Here is a 26,299-nt window from a genome sequence, read left to right as displayed (position 1 = left end):
AAGGGCAGTTCGCGCTATTTATAATCTGCGTTGTCGGGACTCTTTAAGGGAGCTGTTTAAAGAAATAAATATACTGACGGTCGCAAGTCAATATATTTATGAAAACATTATGTATGTGCGTAAAAATGTATCTCTCCTTCCGAGAAACTGTGAAAGGCATACTTACAATACAAGGAATAAAAATAAAATTGTTGTTCAAAATTCTAGATTAAGTAAATTAAATTCATCTTTTTTGGGGTTATGTATACGTTTTTACAATAAAATACCAGATAATATTTTAAATTTGTCAGAGAACAAATTTAAAGCTCACGTGAAGCTTACTTTATGTAAAAAAGCCTATTATAAGATTAATGATTACCTAAATGATAAAAATGTCTGGTATTAAATGTGTTCCTCTAGTTATTAAATAACTTGTAATGTACCCTCATTGATTTAAAAGATGTGTTGCTGTTGCAGTTTCTTGTCATTTCTTCTCCTCAGCCATAACACCTTGCGAAATGACGTAAATTCAAAAATGTTACATTGACCTTCAACAAGTTTATCCATGATAATTACGTTGAATAAATGATTCTGATTCTGATTCTGCTCAACATTTTGTATTTATAAATAAGTAATTAACAACGGCGATACGGTTCACCGCCTATCACGTTGGTCTAACAGAAAGCTCGGTGAGGTGTGGGTACTTAGTTCGTTCTGCGATGGATGCACCTCCGGCCTCCGACTACCCCAATTGGGATATATAAATTGACTGAGCTAGGTGGGTCTTATAAATATTGAATACAGCACCAAAAAAACTGAATCTTAAATATTAAGAAAAGTGAAATACTTGCCAACCCTAATGTTTTTTTTAATTCTAATAAAATCTATTTAGATAAGGTCATGTTAGGTCCTGAATTGTTAATTTATAATTGTATTAATATTTAATTTGTAATTATAATATAAAGTGACTATTTAGGGTATTATACGGGTGTATTGTAATTTGATTAGATATTATTTGTAATTTGGTGAAATGTTATTTTTATTGCTGTTTTAATAAGTTATATTTTATATTTAGATAATTATGTGAGCTACCTTCTACTTCTGTTTCATCAATTATTTCAAAGATACATGTGTCTTTTGTTTGACCAGGCACATCCTCGCGTGCGGCCAGGCGTGCTGGGCGCGTGATGGGCGGCGAGGATGGCGAGCGAGGCGAGTGGTGTTGGCAGGTGGCCCTCATCAACTCCTTAAACCAGTACCTGTGCGGAGCCGCGCTGATCGGTACACAGTGGGTGCTCACCGCTGCTCATTGCGTCACCAAGTAAGTCTAAGGCCAGGCGCGCACTACGAGTTTTTCGCCGCGCGGCAGAAAAGAGCAGCGGCATAATGTTGCAATGTGGCTCTGCTTTTTTTTTTTTGACGTGACTTATTGTAGATTTGCCGCAGATGGCATTAACTACTTGGCCGGACAAATGGGGGCGCTGAAGGCTCTCACCCGGTACAACGTTTAAGACAACAGGCCTGAGTGTGCCCAGTTGGGCGCGAACCTCGGCTCAGGGCGTCGTCTGAGAGGAAAAATATTTGAAAGAATTATTCGACCCTAGTGGGTCGATAGCGATAAGCGCTGAATGAGGGAAATCGTCGACCACGCCGGCGGGGTCGGTATCGGGGACCTGAAGTGTTTGGTGTCGCGAGCTGATTGGCTGCCTCTATGGCTAGAGTAATCGGGTCGTCGGGATCGTATATTACGTCCTTCGGACGCCGATACTTTTCAGTACCGTCCCTAAGCGGAATGTACTCGGAAGCCGCAACTACCAGGGGATTTGGGTGGTGCGGAGCAGAACTGTGGCTCTGCAGTCAAGTGCGCGCAATACAATTTAAAACTTTACGGTTTCAAATACATAAACAAGCGGCAAAGAAAGAGGGTATACAGATATGTCTGCCTGTAGAAAATTATGGATCCACCTACTCCTTTCCAATCTCACCAGTCATCCCGTGATGATGGCACTTGCAACAGTGTCGAAATATCGGGAGTCTCATATCCCTACTTTAATCGCGGTAAGAACCCGTTAGTATGTGTTTTAATTTAAAACTGTTTGGTACAGTATTACAGTGCGACATTATGCGCCGCTGCTCTTTTCTGCCGCGCGGCAAAAAAACTCGTAGTGCGCGCCTGGCCTAACATCCGTATTCTAAGATGTTAACTCAACTGTTTCTAAACTCGACTCCACCGCTCGACTCGGCTTCAGCTGTGCATTTCGGTATTTTAAGTTGACATTTCCGTCCTCGACTTGTGACTTTACTCACTGGAGTCGAACAAAATAACACGAAATTAAAGTCGAGGTTTAGGCGCCGTATAAGAATACCGATTTTGACCTTGAGGTCAAATATATTTGAGGTTATACTTTTTTTAATGTAAGTATTTGTATTTCTTTGCTATTCTAGTAATTGAATACTAGTCTATTTGAAGCTGAAGCCCTGGCTGTGGGTCCTTTACATCAATACAGCGAAGTCTCCACGCTAAATTACTCGTAATATCCGGGATGCAACGGCGAGGGTCCTTACGCGCTTTCAATTACGTATACTTTATAAAAGCCTTATAGGTTACTATAGAAACAATTCTGCAGAATTAAGCTTTACAAAGAGCTTCACAAGATGGGGTAAGACTCCTTCCACACGGCGCCTTGAACATGAAAAGTCACGGCGACATAGTCTTGCCAACTTGCGGTGTTTCACGAGAACGCCATAGTGAAATTACACGTTACGTGGGGATACTTAATGTAGCCAACTTTACTTGAAACGATGAAACTTAGAATAAAATGTTCTTCAGTTTTCACCATAGAATAAAGAATAAACATAGAACGGTCTCTCTCCACTCCACCCCGCACCAATTCGTGTTGGGCGCCAACCTTACCCCCTTACTTTCGTCTTAAATGACTGTAAGCCGCTAAGGATTAAGGATGAGGGCGGGAACTGTCTATCTCGCTCGCACTTACGCGTTAGATGGCACACGGTAATAGTGAGATTTCTGTACGGAGTGTCCGAGGGGAGCTTTCACGTCGACACGGTAGATAGTGCAGCCATGAAACTTGTTTTGTCTTTCTTGAACACTTTTCAGTGTTTGTGAAATACGTCTATGGGCAAAGATATTACTTTGAGATTCTGCTCCGTTATTTCCTGATGGAAGCATGACTGATAAGAGCTTCTTTTATCGGATTAAATTGAAAATAGGCTTATAAAATTTTTTACATTTTACATACAATAAAACAAAAGTGGAGACGCGTGGAAGGTATTAACGATAATTGGTGCTCAATCAATTTACCTGAACATGAATTTCGATCACAATTAATGAGCGGAGCTTCATTCGACGAGATTTAAGTGTTATTATAATTAATTTGTTGCTAGTCCGTACATATATTTTAAATACAAAATACAAATTCCTATATTTATTTATTTATCAATGTTCTAAAACTATCTTTACAAGACTATCCCAATGCAATAGTTCACTAGAAATATACATAATTATACAAATCTTAAAGTAAGAGCAATTAATTATATAGTACATAGCATGTTATATTATAAGGTGACCTTTCGGAATTCGGCCAGGCTACATAATAAAATATCAGTCCTTTCTGCGATCTCATTAAGTGTGTGGAGTGCTCGAGTCAGGGGCGATTTGTTTACTATTTTATTGGGATAGCCTTGTAAAGATAGTTCTAGACCATTGATAAATAAATAAAATAAAATATTTATTGCACTAAAACAGAAGAAAATATCTACAAAAGGACCCGGAATAAAATTAATTAAAAAAAATATCGAGGTTTTGTTAAAGGAAACGAAATACAAAATTAAACATTTCTTGTAATTTATTGATTACATTATTTCATTTTTTTCAAATAAGTCTATTTTATTTATTAATAAAAACTTATTCTAATTTATAGATACACAATTATTTCATTATTATTTTTAAAATTTCATTATTTTATAATTTATCTTTGTAAGAAAGTAGGTACGAGGTACCCAAATGTGGTTTACAGGGTGTTAGTGACATCGTAACGAAAACTTTGAGGGATGATTCAGACCATGATTCTGAGTTGATATATCAAGTGGAATTTTCCGTCGCAAAAGTATGGAACTAAAAATGATTTAAAAAACACTAAAGTTTTCATGAATTTTCCGACAGGAAATTCCACTGGATATCAACTCAGAATCATAGTCTGAATCATCCCCCTCAGTATTCGTTACGGTGTCTCTAACACCCTGAATATGTAATAATTCTGCGAAATGTATTAATTCCGGGAAACAAGGATCAACGGGCATTATTGAGAAATGGTGTAGTGGCTGGGCCCGGCTGGTGGACGCTAGGGGACTGTAGTGGGCGCCAGTGGGCGTGAGTGGGCGTGAAAACTGCGTGAGCGCAGGCGTCATTCTATGACCTGTATTTACCTATATCGAGATAATATTATTATAATGTAAGCATCTTAAGATACCTGTGGACGTGTAAAGAAAAGAAATATATGGAAATATTCGTTAAAAATATTAATACCAAAACGAACGTGTATACCCACTTAATGTAATATAATAATGTTAATGTGTAGGTAACGGCCTCCGTGGTCCAGTGGTTGAGCGTTGAGCTCGCGATCCGGGGGTCTCGGTTCGAATACCGGTCGGGAAATATCGTAATAAAACACTTTATGATCCCCAGTTCGATTAGGACATTGCAGGCTGATCGCTCGATTGTCCGAAAGTAAGATGAGGGATTCGGAGAGCACGTTAAGCAGTCGGTCCTGGTTATTATTTACTTAAGTACTTAAGTTGCAAGTGGTTAACCATGTCAGAGGCCTTTGGCGGCTCAACCTGATCGCCCAACTGGGCACCCTCAGGCCTGTTGTCTTAAAAGTTGTACCGGGTGAGAGCCTTCAGCGCTCCCCATTTGTCTGGCCAAGTGGTTAATGCCATCTGCGGCAAATTTACAATAAGCCACGTCAAAAAACAAGGCTCAACCTGACACCAGGTTTGGTGAGGGCGGTCATTGATCTCGCAACCCTCACGAGAAAATAATAATTGTGTAGGTAACCGTATAGGTATACAAAAAACACCGATGAGTTGTCACTTATTTATTTATTTATTTGGAGAACAAACAGATATAGACTTAAAAGCTAGATACAATTATTTGCGTTGTAATATTTAGAATATGAAGCCTACATCCTTAACATTCTCACTAAGATGCTTATAATCTAATATAACAACTGCTCCTCAATTTACGGACGGACCACTTGGTGACAGGCCAATAGCCTATCGCCCAAGTACCCAATAAAAGAAAAAAAAGAATAAAGTAATAGAATATAAACTAAAATTTTGTTGATATGTATGTGTGTGTGTGTGTGTGTGTGCGCGCATATGTGTGCATTGGTGTGGTTGTATTTAAGTCAGTTTACATTGTATAACGGAACGAAAAGAATATAGCAGGAACGCAAAGCGTCTAGTCTATTTTTCCGGGAAAATATTTAACGTCGTTAAGAAGTGTGGGTTCAGGTCCCGTCCGGGTCAGATTTTTTAGAGACTTAATTTTCTCTTTTTAAGTTTGAGGAGCTCGGTGGCGCAGCGGTTAACGCGCTCGGTCTGCGATTGTTGAAGTACAGCAACTTTCGCAAAGGCCGGTCATAGGATGGGTGACCACAAAAAAAAAAGTTTTCATCTCGAGCTCCTCCGTGCTTCGGAAGGCACGTTAAGCCGTTGGTCCCGGCTGCATTAGCAGTCGTTAATAACCATCAATCCGCACTGGGCCCGCGTGATGGTTTAAGGCCCGATTTCCCTATTCATCCGTAGGGAAGGCCCGTGCCCCAGCAGTGGGGACGTTAATGGGCTGATGATGATGATGATGAAGTTTCCCTAAGCATGTATGAGTGTGAGTGCTATAAAAACAAAAAACATTTAACGTTGTTAGTCATTATAGAATCAAACCATGGTAGCCCAGTTGGTAGAACGCTTGCCTCTCAATTTCGAGGTCGCAGGTTCGAATCCAGCACAGGCCTAAACCAATGATTGTTGAATTTGTTTCGAATCTCATGTGCAATATTTCCAACACACGGAATAGGTATATTTATTTGTCTGTTATTTCCGTGGTGTATAATTGCACACCTCTGCCTACCCCTTTGGGGATACAAGCGTGATGCTATGTTATGTTACTTGGTTTATCATAAATGGGTCTTTGCTGCCCCAATTGGGATCATTAGAGTTTTATGTTATGAGTTTGTTCCAGCATTGTGCGATCAGGAGACGCGATCTACGTGCGGGTGGGCGACCACGATCTGACCAGGAAGTATGGCTCTCCGGGCGCCCAGACTCTGAGGGTGGCCACAACGTACATACACCACAACCACAACAGCCAGACCCTCGACAACGACATCGCGCTGCTTAAGTTACATGGCAAGGCGGAGCTCAAAGAAGGTTTGTCTTGACACCTGGGGCCTGTTTAATAAAACTTACAATTGTAAATTACAATGACAATTTGATGTACATTGCGTAGCTAATATGAAACTGCTAAATATTTATGATCACACACTCCGCAATGTACATCAAATTGTCATTGTAATTTACAATTGTAAGTTTTATTAAACAGACCCCAGATATTGCACAAGATACTAAACAACATATTAAACAACAAAACATGACTAAGATCATTAAACAAAACAAATCAAACTAAACAACATCTTTTAGGACGAAATCGTAGGAATCAATTATTTATTACTAAACGACATATTGTCACAGATTCTTGCAGACACATCCTAATTTAATTTTAAGTTATACCTGTCATTTTCTTATCCGCCGAAAAGGAAAGGGACGGGTAATCGACAAGTATCAAATTTATGGAACACATGTCAATTTTAAGCACAAATCTAAAACAACCCTATAAAAAAATTGCATTGGCTAATAACCCGACAGAATTATGTTGGCAGCACACGTCAAACGGTTTACATACCAGCGTGATATCTTTTCGATTCGCCCGGGTTATACATTAATTTACTCATTCTTCCTAAAATTAGGAGCTGTCAATCATTCGTCGCTTTCCTTTTCGGCGACAATGGCCCCGATTCCTGCAGATACCTTCTAATTTTACTTTAAGTTATAAATATCGCTTTCTTCTCCGTCATAATGATTGTCAACTGTTAATTTTAAAATGAATGAGTACTTAAATAAATGAATATCCCGGGCTAATGCAATATTGCTTGCTGATATGCAAGCCATTTGACGTGTGCTGTCAAGTTAATTTTGTCGGTTTATTGGTCAATATAAAATTTTGGGTGGGGTTTTAAATTTCTGCATAAAATTGACGTGTGTTCCATAAACGTTAAGCCTGTCAATTACCAGTCTCTTTCCTTTTCGGTGGATAAGAAAATGACAGGTATAATTTAAAATAAACTTACATGGTATGTACTAGAGGGTTAAAATGCCACATCGAAGCAATTCATCTAAGGCAGCAATATCGCAATTTGACATTTGCGCATATAAAAGTAAGTGCGCAATGCAAACAAATGTCAAATAGCAATATTGCTTTCTAAGATGAATTGCTTCGATGTGGCCATTTTAACCCCCCTGGAGTCAGCACTAGTATGTGAACATGTTATGTGGTCAATTTTCTACCGTCGCTATTCCGGTGATAACCCGTAAAAAGCCAGGACGTGTTAAAAATTTGTTTTTTCAGGCGTGTGCCTGGTCTGCTTGCCCGCGCGGGGAGTGAGCCACGCGGCTGGAAAGCGATGCACTGTCACTGGATACGGATATATGGGAGAAAGTGAGTACTTACTTGTGTCATTCCCATTTCGAATCCCGGTGGTTATTTACCACAAAAATCACCTCGTGATCTCTTGTTTGGTTAAGACATTGACAGACTGATCACTCGATTGTCCGAAAGTAAGATTATGCATGCGAGTGCACGTTCAGCAGTCGGGCTCGGCTACGGCGCCTCAATAGTAACCCTGACACCAGGCTTGATGAGGTCGGTCATTCACCTCACAACTCACACGAGAGAAGTAAGAGATTCCCATTTCAATGAAGCACGACGCCTATTTGATGATTAAATTTATTGTTTCCATCTTAGTCTGAGCGTGGTCCATTCCATTAGGGATTATACAGCCGGGAGTTATGTCAATCTGTCAAATTTTAACTTCACTTATCTCCTCGTATAGCGGGCCCAATCCCTCTGCGCGTGCGCGAGGCGGAGTTGCCGATCGTGTCGGACGCAGAGTGCATCCGCAAGGTGAATGCTGTCACAGAGAAGATTTTCATCCTGCCAGCCAGCTCCTTCTGTGCCGGCGGCGAGGAAGGCAATGACGCCTGCCAGGTAATATCATCAGCAGCTCATTGCAGTTCACTGCTAGACATAGGCCTCTCCCAAAGCGCGCCAGAAAGCCCTGTCTTCAGCCTTACGTACACAGGCGCTTCGAACCACCTGCCATGTAAAAAGCATGCAAAGATAAATTGTAAAATGCTAATCTGGAAATGGAAACCATCTCATTACACACACTCATACACACACACACAAATGTTTACATTTATTTTTACTTTTCGATTGAGTGTTTGTATTGATTAGGTCACAGGACAGTATTTCCAGACAGACTCAAAAGAAAACTTTAGTTTTGACGTTTCGTAAAAAGAATCCTATATGAGTAGCCTATTATGGCGAAACAGCGACCCTGAACGTCAATTCCCGCTAAGGCGAGTGGATTGACGTCGCGTTTCACTACGATGCATACTCACATCATCACTAATGTCGGTGTACCACTCTCCATGCTACTTTTTTAGGGAAAAATAGGGCAATGGTTTCCATCTTGCTTTCCGCCCCATACCACATACATACTCAAGTGCATACTCACGACATACCTTAATTCAGAATAAAGCGAGCTTAGGAGTCGTGACCCTACTTTTTTCTTTAGTTATTGTAGATTTACTGCAAATGGCGTCAACTAATTGGCGGTAAAGTCATGTCACTCTGTAATGTTGTTTATTATATCTGTACCCCCAGGGCGATGGAGGTGGACCGCTGGTGTGCCAAGACGACGGGTTCTACGAGTTGGTGGGGCTGGTGTCGTGGGGCTTCGGCTGCGGCCGCCGCGACGTCCCCGGCGTCTACGTCAAGGTGTCTTCCTTCATCGGTTGGATCAACCAGATCATCTCTGTCAACAACCTATAGCGGCGAGACCGTGTTACTTTAGCTTAGGGGTACAGTCGGTAGAGTTGGAATTGCAAAAGTTATTGCTATTTTATGAGTCAATGACGTAGTGAACGAAGGTAACCATAGCGAGTCTTCTGACGTCGAGTCTGTTGACTTCGATTCTGTTGACGTCGAGTCTTCTGACGTCGAGTCTGTTGACGGCGAGTTTTCTAACGTCAAGTCTGTTGACGGCGCGTGTCTTGACGGCGAGTCTCTTGACGACGAGTTTGTTTACGGCAAGTCTCTTGACGTCGAGTCTGTTGACGGCGAGTCTCTTGACGTCGAGTCTGTTGACGGCGAGTCTCTTGACGTCGAGTATCTTGACGTCGAGTCTGTTGACGTTGACTTTCTTGCCGTCGTGTCTCTACGTCAAGTGACTCATCGAGTCTATCAATATTTACGTGAAGAGATTCGCCGCTAAGGTAACAATAACTACCGATGCAGTAACACCACTCTTTTCGAGATTAATATTTTGTTTACTTATTGCGTACCTACTGACCTGTCAACCCCATAGGTTATAAACTAAGCCTATTCACGCATGCCATGCACATCAGAATATTGTCCGAGTCAATATTCTGAACCTTAATAAGTGTCTGGCAACAGTGGCAATCGAACTGGAAGAAAAAACTCGAACTGAAAAGTCGAAATCTTTTGAAGTCCTCTATTGTGCCAAATGACAGACATTTAGGCCCATATTATTTACTTAAATTATTATTCAAAGTATTTATAACACAGTAATGTGTTATAGATGGAAGCAAAGACCATTCCTTCAGACAAAACTATTTCTTATGACTATAATATAGTAGGATCTAAATTGCGATCTTATTTCAATTTTAAGTTAAAATGTAAATAATAAATGTTCACGTTTTAGTTAAGTTTATTTAAGTAATTTATTTATTTTAGTATTTAATTTTAATTTATTTTTGAAGGCATTTAATTTATACGTATTCTCCCACCATTGTTTGTATTCATTTAAAAGGAATCTTATGGATCTAGTACTTTGTAAGCAGATAAAAATTGTATAACCGCCATTTTATGACTGATGTCCTGAGATCCATTTATGAATATATTTTTCTTTAATCGAAAACTTACCTACATTATTTAGTAGTCTATGGCAAGTCAATTTCAATCTGCATACAAAATACGAGAAGCGGTATAAGTTCTTCATCATTCGCTTATCAAGTATTAGAAGGCACAGAAAGCTCTTTGATGCGGCAAAGGACCTTTTTCTTTGACTACAAAGAGCCTTTGTAAAGAGAGTTTAAAAATTTTACGGCCAGACAGGTTGTACAATAACGGGGAATGCAGGAGAGTCGTGCAAATAACATTATCTGAATCTGATGTCAAAGGTAAAAAGCATAAGGGGCAGAACCAATGCAATTACGTGGTGAATGCGATAGAGGGCCGGACGTTGCCGGGGCAACCGACGACGGTCTAGACGGCGGCGGCGGTAACCGCGGCAACGCTCTCGGAATCGAAGCAACAAGTAACGCCGGGAGACAAAGGCGCTATGTAGACAAGGCAACTTTGACCGTCATATTACTTACCCACACTAACCCGTTTCCACGTACTTGTGATCTTAAGTACCTTATCTAGGCCACTGCTGGCCAAAGGCGTCCCCTTGATTATTCCACTTTTCTCGACTTTGCGCGATCTGCGGCCAATCCACCTTATTACAAGATAATATTGGGGAGTTAACCGAGTTGCAATCAATTTTGAAAATCGACCGTTTTCTTTTTAAATGACTCATTGCCCAGATAAATTTTACTGAGGACTCTCACCCGGTACAAACTTGCCTTAGCGTTTCGTAATCGTTTACAACTTGCCTAAAAGGCCGCAGGTTTAAAATGTAATCCGCGCCTTGGAAGAAGTCCCGCGGCCGCGGCCTTAGTTCCATTTCCATCCATGGACTTCATTGGCGCGGACTAAGTACATTTTAAATCAGGAATTATCTTTAGTCTTCGTTTTCGTTCCGAAAGAATGTAAAATTTACTAATCCGGCCAAGTAATCAACCTGTTAAAGCTGTTTGGAGGCAATCCTGCAACAAGCCACGTCAAAAACAAATAGAAAGCAATGCTAGTTGCGAGTTTCAACGATCAATAACAGTTTTCAGCTGCTGCACTCCAACAGGCTCGGTTTCAAAACCGCAACTGGAAACTAGATTGTCAGTTGCCAATTCGTTGGTTTCCCCAACTGGTATCCACTTCCATTTTACCCCCAGCCGCCCTGCAACGCCTGTCACACTGATTGTTGACCACAGTTTGAATAAAGTTGTGTTTAGAATTGGTTACTTTACAGTTTTCGGATTAGAAATTATAAACGCTTCTTTTATACCTCTTAAACGTATTTTATTTTCTCGAAGGAATTCTTCACACTTTTTCCAATCAAGTGGAAGCGTAGTTCCGGCAACTGTGTTGGTATTACCCCAGGTACTTCCACCAAATCGAAAGCAGCGTGTTGGAATATGGTTTCGTGGTTTAAACAGAGGCCAGTAGTATCCATCCCATGTTATTTATATCTTATATCAACGACTGAAGCAGGAAATATAAAAATAAAAATATTTAAAAATGTTTGTAAAAATATTGTATACTTAGTCATGTAAGAGGAAAATCTACAATTAGTCACGTGAAGCATTAATAAAATCCCTAAACATTTCTTTTTGTATTTACATATTTTTCATTTCATTTTGAACATAAATCATTTCATCCCTGAAAACTTAATAGGTATACTTTTATATTTCATTAACTCAAACTTAAAGTTCGGTGATGGCTTTAAAATAATAAAAAATCCACTTGGGACATTCCTTTGTACTCAAAGCAAAATCACAGTGAGTAAATTAATTGTGAAATGCCAAAGGTGAATTATATATGACGCATTTCGCTGGATTTGTCAGTGTGTGTGTGTGTAGCTGTGCTGTGCACACAGGTATGCACAAGCAGTAGAGTTGTTGAATGCACGTTCAACATCTGTAGTTACTAGGGATTGACGCCACTTTCACCCGGAAATACTTTATGAAATAATAGTTACTATAAAACTGTATTTTTTAATGAATATTTTTACTCATGGTAACAAGTTGATTGGCACACGTGCTTTGCATATCAATATAGGTACTTATTATGTAGCCCAAATAACATACAGACACATAGGCAGTCTTTATTATGTCTTGTTGATAAATAATTAAGTACTTATTAAGTATTTATGTCTTAAAATTTAAAGGTCAAAATTGTTAAACAACAAGCACTGACAACGAAATAAAAGGTAATCTGTAAAATCTCCGCATTCCCCATCAAGACTGCAGGGCAAACACCTTCATGTCCACGACGTAATTAATGACGATGAAAACTGCCTATTTCTCCCAGCAGGTGTCGCTACTGTTGAGTGTTCTTAAACTTTGACAGTTCCCCATACTATTTAGGTAAACAAACATATTGTTTCGGTTTCTTTGTACACTATAACTCTTTGCGCAGCGTTTAACTGCAAAATCATAGTGTTATATTTACTCTCTAAAGATCGGAAAGAATAAAACTTCAACCAACCAACTGATGGCTTTTCTTTGTCGTAATTTCATCCTTCAGATGGGATACACTACACGTTGTGTCACATTTTATAGCAATTCATCACGAATTTAAGCTGGACAGTATGGAGAACTGTCAAAATTTAGGAACACTCAACAGTGCTGCCACCTACGGGTAAGCTTTTAGTTTTTAACCTCATTGCAAAATCTTTACCGAGTATTTTCTATTATTTGTCTATGCAACAGTCCATCACTAGAGGTAATGCCATACGCGTTGTAACCTTTGCTTTGCCCGGGCCACCTCCCTGCAGGGGGTTGCTAGGCAACGGGAGGCTAGACTTCATGGAAGCGCTAAATATAGGCATTCGGGGGAAATTGTAAACTGATAGATCGTAAGGTTTACTCTCCACTAGCGGGTAATGCTATAACATGTGAGTGTACGAAACAAAAGGGGAAAACATGTTATGACAGATGATGATGTTATTACAGTCATGAGCAATATAATGTATCCATATTATTTGATTTAGTGAGACTTACAGTTCAATTTGTCAAAAAAGTTAATGTGACATGGTACCAAAGTGTATACATATTAATGCTCGTGACCGTACATCTCGATATTGGGCGGTTGTTTATTAAGTTGCTTACGTCTCGGGCACAAATATATTAGGACACAACGTCAGAACTGAAAGACTATTCGAATAACGATGAAAAAACTGTTTAGTACCTGATCCCTACAGTTAGATATACAAATCCTAATATTTACCTTAATTCCTACAAAGAAAGCCATCTTGCACCCAGACTAAAAAAAGGAGTTTTTAACGGTATTCCGTTTTTATTATATACCTTATGTAACAAACGCACAGGAGGATTTTCTCAAGTGCAGTACCGACTGCAAAAGCGCTGAATAGATGGTCCATTATTTGTATAGATAGTTCTCTCTCATTCGTTTTTCTCTGACTCACCGCCAGCAAAATGTATCTATTCATTATACGTATATCACATAAACATAAACAGCCTTTGTACATCCCACTGCTGGGCACAGGCCTCCCCTCTATCAACTGGAGGGGGTATGGATCATACTCCTCGCTGCTCCACTGCGGGTTGCCGTAGGTGATATCAACCAATGTATTTTAAGACTTTTTCATCCGATTGTTCTAACGGCCTCTGTGGTCCAGTGGTTTGAGCGTAGGGCTCACGATCCGGAGGTCCCGGGTTCAATACCGGTGGAGACATGTCACAAAAATCACATTGTGATCCCTAGTTTGGTTAGGACATTACAAGCTGATCACCTGATTGTCCGAAAGTAAGATGATTGTATCAGACGTGCATGGGAAGGCACGTTAAGCTGTTGGTCCCGGTTACTACTTACTGATGTAAGTAGTCGTTACATGAGTCATGTCAAGGGCCTTTGGCGATTCAATAGTAACCCTGACACCAGGGTTGATGGGGTTGGTAATCCACCTCACAACCCACTCGATAAGAGAAGATCCGACTGTACTAAACAGCGTCAATAATTTGATGGTGTCTAAATTGCCAGAGAAAAACGGACAGTGTCCAAATATATATTGTGTTCGAGTAAATAATAGTAGTTCGTATTGTTTTCAACCAACATTATTGTTCATAATATGTTAGAACACGAGTACTGTACTCGGATCCCAAGGTAACAGGGACCTTTGTGGAGGACGCTTAGCGCCAGTTAAACGATGGCTCACTGTCACAGATTACTTTTATTGGATGTTCTCTGTACGGAGTTCGACACAAGAATGGTACTCATGCGGCTCGCCGTCTTATAAGGGCTGTCCCCACTACCGTACCTTGCACGTGTGTCGTAAACAAGTGCAGGTGTTGTTTGTTTGCTAGCCGCACGTGTTGTTTACAGTTAATATAATATTTAGATTTTCAATATTTTGCTGTCGTGCTATCATATATTATATTATATTAGGTATGGACCCTGCGTTGCTAACCTGTCTCCCGGTTAAAGTATATCTTAACCCTCGATACCAAGTACAGAGCTGCAAGTTCTCTTCTAAGGGTGGTATTAATAAACGAATCTCAGCTGAGACTGCCCTCAAGATCGTGCTCAAGTTTCTGATTTTATATGAGAACTGTCACATTGACATGATCTTGTGGGCAGTCTCGAAGCTGAGATTAGTTTATTAATACCACCCTAAAACTTGCGCTTCGTTTTTCTTATGGTAAATTATATTTGATTAAAACGGCATTTCTTCTGATGCCAACAGTTTTCTAAACTAAATATATTGAACCGGAAATTTGCAGTAGGAGATTAATAATGTAGAGCAGATTTTAGTTTTAGTACGAAAAACCAAACAATAACTATTATTTTTATTATACATCGTACATGTTTAGTTTTTAGTAATTTATTCTATATTAGAAACGGAAGGCTATACATACATACATACATACATAAACTCACGCCCGTAATCCCAAATGGAGTGGGCAGAGCCACAAGTAATCAAAGACAACTTGCAGCCACTGTTGATACGAAATCCTAAGGCTATGTTTTTTTAATAATTGCCGTGTTATACAAATGAAAATCATTTTTAAAACTCTTTTGTTATTAAGTGTGCGCAATGTTATGTGCATATGGCTATTAAGTAAGTACATGTAAAAAGTACGATTAAATTATGTGTGCACGACATTCTCTCTGTCCGATAATCCGCGCTTCGGAATGCACGTTAAGCCGTTGGTCCCGGTTCCTACTTACTCATGTAAGTAAGTAGTTGTTATATGAGCCAAGTCAGGGGCCTTTCGCGGCTCAATAGTAACCCGGACACCAGGGTTGATGAGGTTGTTATTCCAGCTCACAACCCACACGATAGAAGAAGAGGTTCTCTCTATACACGCAAAGCACGAAGATGACAAGATATCAAGAGTGTTACATATAATCGCCGAGCGGGCTTATTTGTAGTGTGCTGCAACCTTTAAGCTTCAGGTGAGGAGGCTGGGGTGGCGACCACCAACCACCCGTCACCTGCCACTGCAGCTTGCTGTCAACAAGCATCAGTTTATTGGTGGTCGGGTTTGATGGGACGGGAGGTGGGGCAAGGGGGACGGGTGGCGGGAGATGAATACCACCCGTTACTCCCCCCCTCACAGCGCGAAGCATTTTATTTCGTAGAAAGGGAGAAATCTGTTTACAGTATGACGAAGTTTTATTAATTGAAATATTTTCTGTATTTCTTTTTCTTTAATCCCTGTTTCAGCACTTGCTGATATTTTATCTGATCGGAGACTGTAAATTCACTCATGAATTTTCAGAAAATTGGCAAATAAAGTTGTTGTATAGCACGGTAAGTTAATTATGTTTCCATTGGATTTCAAGCCATAATTATTTGTCCGAAGTATAACTTTTAGTTGGCTACCGCATATCCTTTAGTTATAGTGTAAATATTTCTTCTCATGTAGCTGGGTTCGATTGGGTTGCTCGATTCCTTTGTTTTTTGTTTAATACGAAAAATATATACAAAGAAAATAAAATAAGTAAATAAATATTTATGAACATAAAAACCTAAAATGTGTTAAAATATTCCTATAATTCCACAAAAAATAAAACATACATTAATTATTCTTTATATAAAAAATCTGATAATTTATTATCTTCTAAAAAATATTAATATTCAGTACATAGAAGAATATAACATTTTAGAACATAAGAATCGAACGGACCAAGATGTCATTCAGCTAAATACTTATCCGTGGACTGAAACTTTCAGTGCCCGTTGGTACTTACTTGTGGGGAAGTAAGCCACTTGTTGCGGGGCTGTCGACAGCCGGGGCTTCGACCCGAGACCGGGGCTCCCAGGCCCACCCTCGCCGACGGGATGGAAAGTTCAACAAGTAGAGCTTTACGATTTGACTGTTGAATTGGCTGCACCGTCGATTTCCGTGTTTTTTGTAGACGCTAAGTTCGCTAAGTAATAGGGTGACAACCCCTACGCGACACGCCCCTGACGACGCAATCATTGTAGCGTCGACGCTACGCATATGTTCTCTTTGTATGAAACTCTTCTTCTGACGTGCGGTGTCCGAGTTATTGTGAAAATAAAAAGTACACACAGCCGCAGACTGACGCTCAGGCCACGATTATGGAAATGTGGCGCACAACCGCACATGATAACGCTTCAGCGTGAACGCTCTCATACAATGCCATATGTTTGAATTAAACGCGTGACGCACCGCTTGTTCATAAACAGGCCTACCTGTGACGCTAGCATTAGATTAGCGCGCGCGGCATTTGAGGAAATGTCTTTCAGTGTGTAGAATTTTAGTCATGGCAGGTTTCACAGTACATCGATTCTATAGAACCAGGCACAGCATGCAGAAGTCGTAGATTCATAGGTCTATTTGTTATTAATTTGTGTAGATTTATATCAAAAGTACTTATGTTTAATCAGCTGTTATTGATTTTTCGAAGACCCTTGTAGGCGTCGTCCTAGAAACTGAGTATCTTATATATAATATTTCACGTGTACATTTAATTAACATAGCAACTAGTTGTTAAATCACTCCTAGCCTCCTGGAAATGTATGTACTTTGTCTGTTTGCTAATAAAAATAATGAAAAAACGTGATACTTTTGTTTTGAAATGACCTTTACCAGTTTATTTGCCAACAAGATTACTTACAAGACGCTGGTTGTTTGTGAATATTTAAGTGGAAAGTCACGCAGGCTAGTCACGTGTCACCTTCTAGAAGCTTGTACAAAGTTTTACAGAAGTGGCGATGTGGAAATTATGGAACCGTACAGATAATATTCCAGTGACGCAGCTGAGGAGATATTACTTACATCCCCAATATACCTACCTATGTATGTTGTGGAGGAGCTCGGTGGCGCAGCGGTAAACGCGCTCGGTCTGCGATTGTTGAAGTTAAGCAACTTTCGCAAAGGCCGCTCATAGGATGGGTGACCACAAAAAAAAAGTTTTCATATCGAGCTCCTCCGTGCTTCGGAAGGCACGTTAAGCCGTTGGTCCCGGCAGCAGTCGCTAATAACCACCAATCCGCACTGGGCCCGCGTGATGGTTTAAAGCCCGATCTCCCTATCCATCCATAGGGAAGGCCCGTGCCCCAGCAGTGGGGACGTTAATGGGCTGGTGATGATGTGATGATGATGTACCTACCCAACACTATCTAGCTCTACTCTGCTTGTACCCCCGTGTTGGTCGTGGTACACCTCGTCAGTTCACAATACAATACAATACAAATACACTTTATTGCACCAAAATAAAAAGAAATAATTACAAAAAGTCTACCAATGCCTATGGTCTGCCTATGTAGACTACCAATAAAAAAATGTTACATCAATTTTATTTTTATAACTAAGATTTTTCAGAGTTAAACCACCAACTATACGTTTTTGCGATTATTTTTTTATAAAAAGGAAAGTACCTAGGTGAACTAACGAGGTGTACCACGACCAACACGGGCTTGTATCCACCCCCGCCTGGGTATAGGTTATCGGGTGAGCGCCCTCAGCGCTCCCCATTTGCCCAGCCAAGTAGTTGACACCGTCTGAGGCAAACCTACAATGAGTTACGTCGAAAAAAGAAATTGGGTATAGGCCCTTCAAGCCGTTTTTTCGGTCCTGTAAACTCTCGAAAATAGCACACATGGCATTGTCTAATATCCCGCGATATATGTCGCTGGAGGTGTTGCACGACTGTCTACATTTTAAATGATTGTTACTGTGTAATTTATATAGTAATTTCTATTCAATCCTGTCATATTATATGGGAACGGCGCGACATGAGCATGTTTACCGGCGCCAAGTGATGTTAATGGCATCTACTTACCAATTCAAAATTCAAAAATATCTTTTTCAGTAGGTAACATCGTTACACTTTGAATCGTCATTTTTTACACAACGAACGTCTGATCCGCCTAAAACTACTGCAGCTTCTCACAACCTTATTTTTTTTTAAAGTTTTATTATTAAAAATAAACTTTTTTAAAAAGGTTATTATAAGATTGGTGATTATCTGGAAGGTATGAATGCATGGGATTAGCTATCTGGGAACTGATATTAGGGCAGCCAAATTACTAAATTGTATAATTATATTTTATGTTTTCTTTTAAGAACGGCACTATCTTTCTAGGGCACTGTGCTGAGGTTTTTCTCGCAGCTTCTTTTCCCCGGCTATGCCGGTTGTAAAAAGCTGCAGCAGTTTAAGGCGGATGAGACTTTTATTATGTAAAAGTGAAAAAATTGAATTTGATAACAATATTTGACGCGGTCGGATATCGACCGTCGAATTTGGTTTTAGCTAAGTAATCAGTTATTGTTGAACATAGCACCCACGATGCTCGACAGTGCCGCAAACTTCCTGAAGAGTGAATTACCCAGTAAATTATACGTTCTGATTAGGGAAACGACTGCCTCCGTGGTCTAGTGGTTAGAAAGTTAGACTAAGGACCTGATGTTCCGGGTTCGATTCACGACGGGGACATTGTCGAAAAACTTTGTGAGACTGTCCTTTGTTTGGTAAGGATATTACAGGTTTGAATCACTTGATTGTCCAAAAAACTAAGATGATACCGTGCTTCGGAGGACACGCTAAGCCGTTGGTTCCGACTATTAGCCGTAAAACACCTCCACCCGCAATGGAGCAGCGTGTGTATGCTAACCAACCTGTATAGCAGTGGAAAAGAAGCTGTAAGAAAAACCACGGCACAGGGGCATAATAACATAAACTGCCTATATACGTCCCACTGCTGGGCACAGGCCTCCCCTCAATCAACCGGAGGGGGTATGGAGCATACTCCACCACGCTGCTCCACTGCGGGTTGGTGGAGGTGTTTTTACGGCTAATAGCCGGGACCAACGGCTTAACGTGCCCTCCGAAGCACGGAATCATCTTACTTTTTCGGACAATCAGGTGATTCAAGCCTGAAAAGTCCTTACCAAACAAAGGACAGTCTCACAAAGTGATTTCGACAATGTCCCCATCGGGAATCGAACCCGTACCTCCAGATCGTGAGCCTAACGCTCTAACCACTAGACCACGGAGGCTGTTACAGGGGCATAAGTGGGCGTTATAAAAAAAAAAAGCGTAAATAAGTGTAACTTTTAAGCTGCCACACTTGTAAAATGTTTACTGTGGTGAAAACATACAAAAGTCTTACAAAAGTCCAAATTTTTCTTTCAAGCACGAAACGAAACTTACGAAACATGTATTTTTAAAGCTTCTAACATAAAACGTCTAACTAAAAATAAACCAAGTCACGGAATTTCTTTTGGGCAATAAATTAATTGTTTTTTTTTTTATGATAAGATTACTTTAATTTTCATACATACTACATATCGTCGCTGGAAATTTCTTACCGGGTGAGAGCCTTCAGCGCTCCCCATTTGTCCGGCCAAGTAGTTAATGCCATCTGCGGCAAATCTACAATAAGTCACGTCAAAAAAAAAGCTGGAAATTTCAATTGACGTAAGGGACAAATGACAGGTTTTCAGGAGAAACAAAAATAATTTCTTGATATTTAAAGTCTCATAACTTTTGTAATTCTAAACGTATTGAAAGATGGTAAATACCTACTCTCTTGTCTACCACTAAAAAAATGTAATTACTTACTTTAATAACTAGCATAATAAGAAAGTTACTAACCTTTATGCCCTTGTGTTATTTAAAAAAACTTCTGTATATTATATAGTCATGAGCAATATCATCTACCCACTTTAGAACCCTGTCGAACTATCATATTTGACATTTAATAAGATTAACGGTTTAATTTGTCAAAAGTTAATGCGACATGGTTTCAAAGTGTATACATATTAGTACTCGTGACTGTACATATTATGCCTTATTGACTTTGATTATAGAGGGTGTTAGTTAGAATACTGAGAGGGATGATTCGGCTCACGATTCTGATTTGATATCAAGTGGAATTGCTTGTCGGAAAAGTCATGGAAATTTTTGTGCCAGTTATACTTTTGCGACGGAAAATTCCACTAGATATCAACTCAAAATCATAGTCTGAATCACCCCTCAAACTTTTCGTTGCGATGTCACTAACACCCTGTATAACTAAGTAACGGGAAAATAAGAAAGCTTCTGAGGAACTAATTTGATTTGTCTTCTTTATGACACCTCCTAAATATCCGGAAAAAAAACTGATGTTTTTGAGGTAAAAAGCAACAATATTTATTTTCAACACTTTTAAATTCCTGCCTAAAATTGACATGTGTTCCATAATTTGTATGCCTGCCGTTTACCCGTCACATTTATTTTCGGCGGATAAGAAAATTACAGGTATGACTTACATTACATAGAATAAGGAATTATCTATCTATTTATCCAATTAACCTTTGTTTCTAACAAAGGGAAACAGTCATGATTGTTTATGCACTCATTATTAAGAGCCGTGGTGCCACTCACTTTCAGGTCGCAGGTTCAAATCCAGCACAGACCTACCAATGATAGTCGAATTTGTTTTCAAATTCATGTTTGGATCATAAATTATTATCACGAAGGAAAAACATTGTGAGGAAACCCAAATTCCCGAGAAATGCATTTCTTGGAGATATGTGGCCTAAACTGTATTGGGCTGGTTTTTCCTTCGCGGGTCGGAGGGTCAGACAGACAGTCGCGTCTGTAAAACCTGACCTGTCAAATCTTAAGGTTAGGCAAGCGGACCCTGTGAAAAATAGGAAAGTGCTAGGAAGACGATGAAGACACTAATTAATAAAAAAAAAACTTGTTTACCTGATTTATTACAAAACGAATATATATTGAGTTCATTCACTCTAAGATTGCCTGGCAGAAATTGCTGTTTAGCAATAACACCGCCTATTATTCGTTTGTAACAAAACATAACATAGAATCACGCCTTATCCCCAAAAGGGTAGGTTATAGTATAATACAATACACCCACTCCTCGCCAACAATTTGAGTTCCATGTACAAGACCATTGACATATTTAACCACTGCTTTTAGAAGAATGTGCTGTGGAAATAACGCCTACGAAAACAAATAAGAAATTATCGCTGACCGGTAGCGTGCTAGTAAAATATGAATAGGCGTTGGTCTCTAACAATAACATTTTACTATGCCACAACACTCACAACACGTATCATATTGCTGATCGTTACTCACATAAAATAAAAAGTACAACTTTCTTTTAATTGGGTGTCCTCCAAACTACCCCACATAATTATTTTATGCCAAATAAAACGCTTTGGATTTAATCAAATTGTTCCGAGCCCTCGCCGCTGCATCCCGGATATCATATTTAGTGAAGCGAGGCTTCGCTGTATTGATTTCTGCACCGCACAGTCAGGGCTCGAGCTTCAAATAGACTATGTATCCAATAACCTACTAGAAACAGCCGTGGTCTAGTGTTTAGAGCGTTAGGTCCAGGTTCAATTCCCGATGGGGACATCGTCGAAATTACTTTGTCAGACTGTCCTTTGTTTGGTAAGGACTTTACAGGCTTGAATCACCAGATTGTCTGAAAAAATCAGTTGATTCCGTGTTTCGGAGGGCACGTTAAGCCGATTAGCCGTAATAATACCTCCACCAACCTGCAGTAGAGCAGCGTGGTGGAGTATGCTCCATACCCCCTCCGGTTGATTGAGGGAAGGCCTGTGCCCAGCAGTGGTATAGTATATAGGCTATTTATGTTTATGTATGTATGTGAGTGAGGAGCTCGGTGGCGCAGCGGTAAACGCGCTCGGTCTGCGATTGTTGACGTTAAGCAACTTTCGCAAAGGCCGGTCATATGATGGGTGACCACAAAAAGTTTTCATCTCGAGCTCCTCCGTGCTTCGGAAGGCACGTTAAGCCGTTGGTCCCGGCTGCATTAGCAGTCGTTAATAACCATCAATCCGCACTGGGCCCGCGTGATGGTTTAAGGCCCGATCCATCCATAGGGAAGGCCCGTGCCCCAGCAGTGGGGACGTTAATGGGCTGATGATGATGTATGTGAGTCAAAAATGTAATATTGTACTTTAATTAAGTAAACTAGGTACGTGGAGGTCGTAACTACGAAGCATCAGAAAAAAAAAACTAAACAGAGGACGCGGTGCCGATTCATCCAAACAGAAACAAAAACCTATCTAACGTATCTCAAGATACCGCTCGTATCCGAAACTTTCATATCAATTAGAGACTCATTTTCGGATTTTTCCTCAAAAAGAAAAACAGGGGGGGTTAAAAAGGCCACATCGAAACAATTAATCTAAGAAAGCAAATTGCTATTTGACATTCGTTAGCATTACGCACCTACTTTTATGTGAACAAATGTCAAATTGCAATATTGCTTTCTTAGATGAATTGCTTCGATGTGGCCATTTTAACCTCCCAGATCTTCTTTAAGAGGAACATTTTTTGCCCGTCCGTCTGACTGTCAAGATCCTTTTTCTCGTGAACGGTTGAAGGTATCAAGTTTAAATGAACATTCAATACTTATTTTTTCCGTTGAGGAGAGCCGTGGTACTCCAGTAGGAAGAACGCTTGATTCTCATTGTGAGATTGCAGGTTCGAATCAGTGTTGGTATTCGTTTGGCCTATATCAATGATATTCGAATTTGTTTTCGAATTTATGTTTGTATCTTAAATATTTATCACGTGCTCAGCAGCGAAGGAAAACGTCGTGAAGAAACCCACATACCAGAGAAATATGTTTTCGGAGGCATGTGACCTAACCTGTATTGGGCTGGTTTTCCCTTCGGGTTGGAAGGTCAGTCCCTTTTGTAAAAAAAACCGCACCTGTCTAATCTTCAGGTTAGGTAAAGGAACTCCGTGAAAAACGAGATAACGCTAGGGAGATAAACTTATGTCGTCGGTACAGTCATGAGCAATATCACGTACCCACTTTAGAACCTTGTCGCACTATCATAATTTAACATTTAATGAGACTTACGGTTTCATTTGCAAAAAAAGTTAATGTGATCTGGTTTCAAAGTGTATACGTATTAGTACTCGTGACCGTAGTGCACAGATACGGTCATATTAGCCTTAATTTCATACATTTTGTAGGGTAAGAAAGACTCAAGGGGTTAGGTACTTTCCGGAGACCTAGAATTTTGGCAAGAATGAAGGTCTTACAGCACACGTAAAGGAAAATCATCAATTTGTCGTTCCATCATAGAAAAAAAACATTTGTTTTCGCGATTACAACTCAGAACCCGGATCCTTCGATCCGTGAGTCAAACACGCACTTGACCGGTTTTTTTTTTATTTCGGATATCCGATAGTTTCGATAGTTACGGGGCTCCGTAACACCTCTAGTTATGAGGGGAGTAGTCCTATTAGATTCTTCCAGACGGCGACCTTGATTTTCTAGTGGAGGGTCGCGACCCCATTTCGTTAGTCTCAAGGTCAAACGCACCCTACAGTAGGTACAATCTTATTAGAAACTTATACTTCGACCAGGAAGTATATAAGATTTTCAATTTTTCTTTTACAGAAAAGCACAACACGCGGCCTTCATGCTCATGCAGCAATTTCTTCCAGGCAACCTTTTGATACAGGAAAATTAAGTACCGCATTATCTTGTCATAAATATCTGAATTTCTCAAGTATTACAAAAAAGTCGTCAAATAACCTAACTTAAAATTACTTTTTTAATCTAGAACCCACTCCGTGACTAACTCGGCCCAAAAGTGCCCATGACACTAGCAGAGTTACCGCGGTGGATTGCCACGGACAACCTATTAGCCAAGTAAGACCCAGAGCGAGGGTCAAAGCCTTGCTTTCTAAGGCCCACGTCCTTAACGACTAATTTTCAAATTAGGTATTATAATCAAACAATCCTGAGACCTTCTTGGCTGCGAATTGTTTTCTGATTACTTGTGGCCCTACCTTTGTATAATTTGGGCGTGAACATGTATTTTTGATGTGAATTATTGTAGATTCAGCACAAACTACTTGGCCAGACAATTGGGGAGCGCTCAGGGTTCTCAAATTTAAGACAACAGACTAAGAAACGGTTACTTATTATAAAACACAGTAACGAATATAAAACAAAACACGAAATAACACATAACTGGGTTGGACGCGAAGCGAATCTCTGCTCAGGGTGTTTGAGAGGATTATATTTGAAAGAATTAATCGACCCTAGTGGGCCGATAGCGATAAGCTCTGAATGAGGGAAATTGTCGACTACGCCTGCGGGGTCGGGAAAGGTATCGACACCGTACGCAAGGTACCTAATGAACCTAAGTAACCGCGCGTGGCAGACGCGACGCAATAATGGAGCGTAATATTCGGCGACATGCACCAGCGTGATATTGTCATCAGACGTCGGAGTTAATAATCAATGCAATTTTGACCCACCTCCTCCACCGACCAGCCTTTACCAATATACAGGGTGTTAGTGACATCGTAACAAAAACTTTGAGGGGTGATTGAGGCCATGATTCTGAGATGATATCAAGTGGAATTTTCCGTCGCAAAAGTATGGAATTGAAAATAATTAAAAAAACACAAAAAATTTCAGGAATATTCAGACTGAAAATTCCACTTGATATCAACTCAGAATCATGGTCTGAACCATCCCGCTCAGTATTCGTTACGGTGTCACTAACACCCATACCCACTTGTATGGCTACCGTATGTATTGTGTGGGGTGTAAGTGACATCGTAACGAATACTAAGGGGGATGAAACAGCTGATTATTCTGAGTTAATATCAAGTAGAATTTTCCTTCGCAAAAGTATAGAATTGAAAATAATTTTTAAAAAAAAACATGAATTTTGCGACGAAAAATTCCACTTGATATTAACTCAGAATCATGGTCTGAATCATCCCCCTCAGTATTCGTTACGATGTCACTAACACCCTGTATATGTACCTAACCCTCACTTCCATAATCTTATTCTCCAATCATAATCTTATTAATTCTCGATTCCCAGACTGAGGTCTTTTTAGAATTTGCTGCTATTTGTATCGTGTGCCAATGTTAATTGAATTACCCGAGATTGGAATGCCATACCTAGGTACATGCAGTTGACAGACCCGCGGAATGCAAAGTGCAGTTGAAATGAAATTATTTGCCGTGAAATGTTTGCAGGTGTAATGGAGTAGTCAGTTGTCGTACAATAATTACAATGTTCATTTGTGTTTTGCAGGCGACACCTTAAAAGAGTCTTTATTGGAACCGCTCGGAACTACAACGCTCAAGGGAGCACACGATTTCTTTACGCAGCTCGCAAGAACGAGCCGGATAAATGAGCGACGTCATTACACAAATAGTTTTTGCGTCTGGCAACACTCATTACACCATTTCCTCCCGCGCTTTCTTGAAGAAAATTAAAAGAGTCGCCGCATTAATTCCGTCTGTATGTGGCAATGTTTTTGCGGGTCGGTCGGCGGGCGGCGGTTTTTGCGTCGCGCGGCGGCAGTAGCTTCCCAGCGCGGCAAAAACCCGCGAGCCGGCCCGCGGGAATCTACGCAAAAACCGCAACCCCGCTCAATAACCGGCGACGACGATGAAATACTATGAGTTCCTCGCTTTTTACCCGCGTCCACTTTTTCCACGTGCAATTTGCATCGGCCCGCGCCCGCCATTTTGTAGTTTTTCCTGCCTTCGATTCCAAATGACGATCGCGCGTTCCCAAAATTGCGCCC

The 26,299-nt window shown here is 40.2% G+C and overlaps 1 protein-coding gene across 1 annotated transcript in view; it reads left to right on the top strand.

The window, feature by feature from the left end:
* LOC126380310 (protein masquerade) overlaps positions 1–9,389 on the top strand; it is a 70,789-nt gene extending 61,400 nt beyond the window's left edge. The window contains exons 10-14 of the mRNA XM_050029639.1: positions 1,129–1,300; positions 6,242–6,429; positions 7,685–7,774; positions 8,169–8,323; positions 9,005–9,389. Of these exons, the coding sequence (XP_049885596.1) occupies positions 1,129–1,300; positions 6,242–6,429; positions 7,685–7,774; positions 8,169–8,323; positions 9,005–9,172 (773 nt within the window). The 3' untranslated portion in view covers positions 9,173–9,389. The remainder of the gene's footprint in view (positions 1–1,128; positions 1,301–6,241; positions 6,430–7,684; positions 7,775–8,168; positions 8,324–9,004) is intronic.
* Positions 9,390–26,299: the final 16,910 nt, after the last annotated feature.

Source organism: Pectinophora gossypiella, chromosome Z, assembly GCF_024362695.1.
Source record: "Pectinophora gossypiella chromosome Z, ilPecGoss1.1, whole genome shotgun sequence".
Classification (NCBI taxonomy): Eukaryota; Metazoa; Arthropoda; class Insecta; order Lepidoptera; family Gelechiidae; genus Pectinophora; species Pectinophora gossypiella.
The sequence above is the reverse complement of the archived record's forward strand: the minus strand, read 5'-3'. Positions and strand labels throughout refer to the sequence as shown.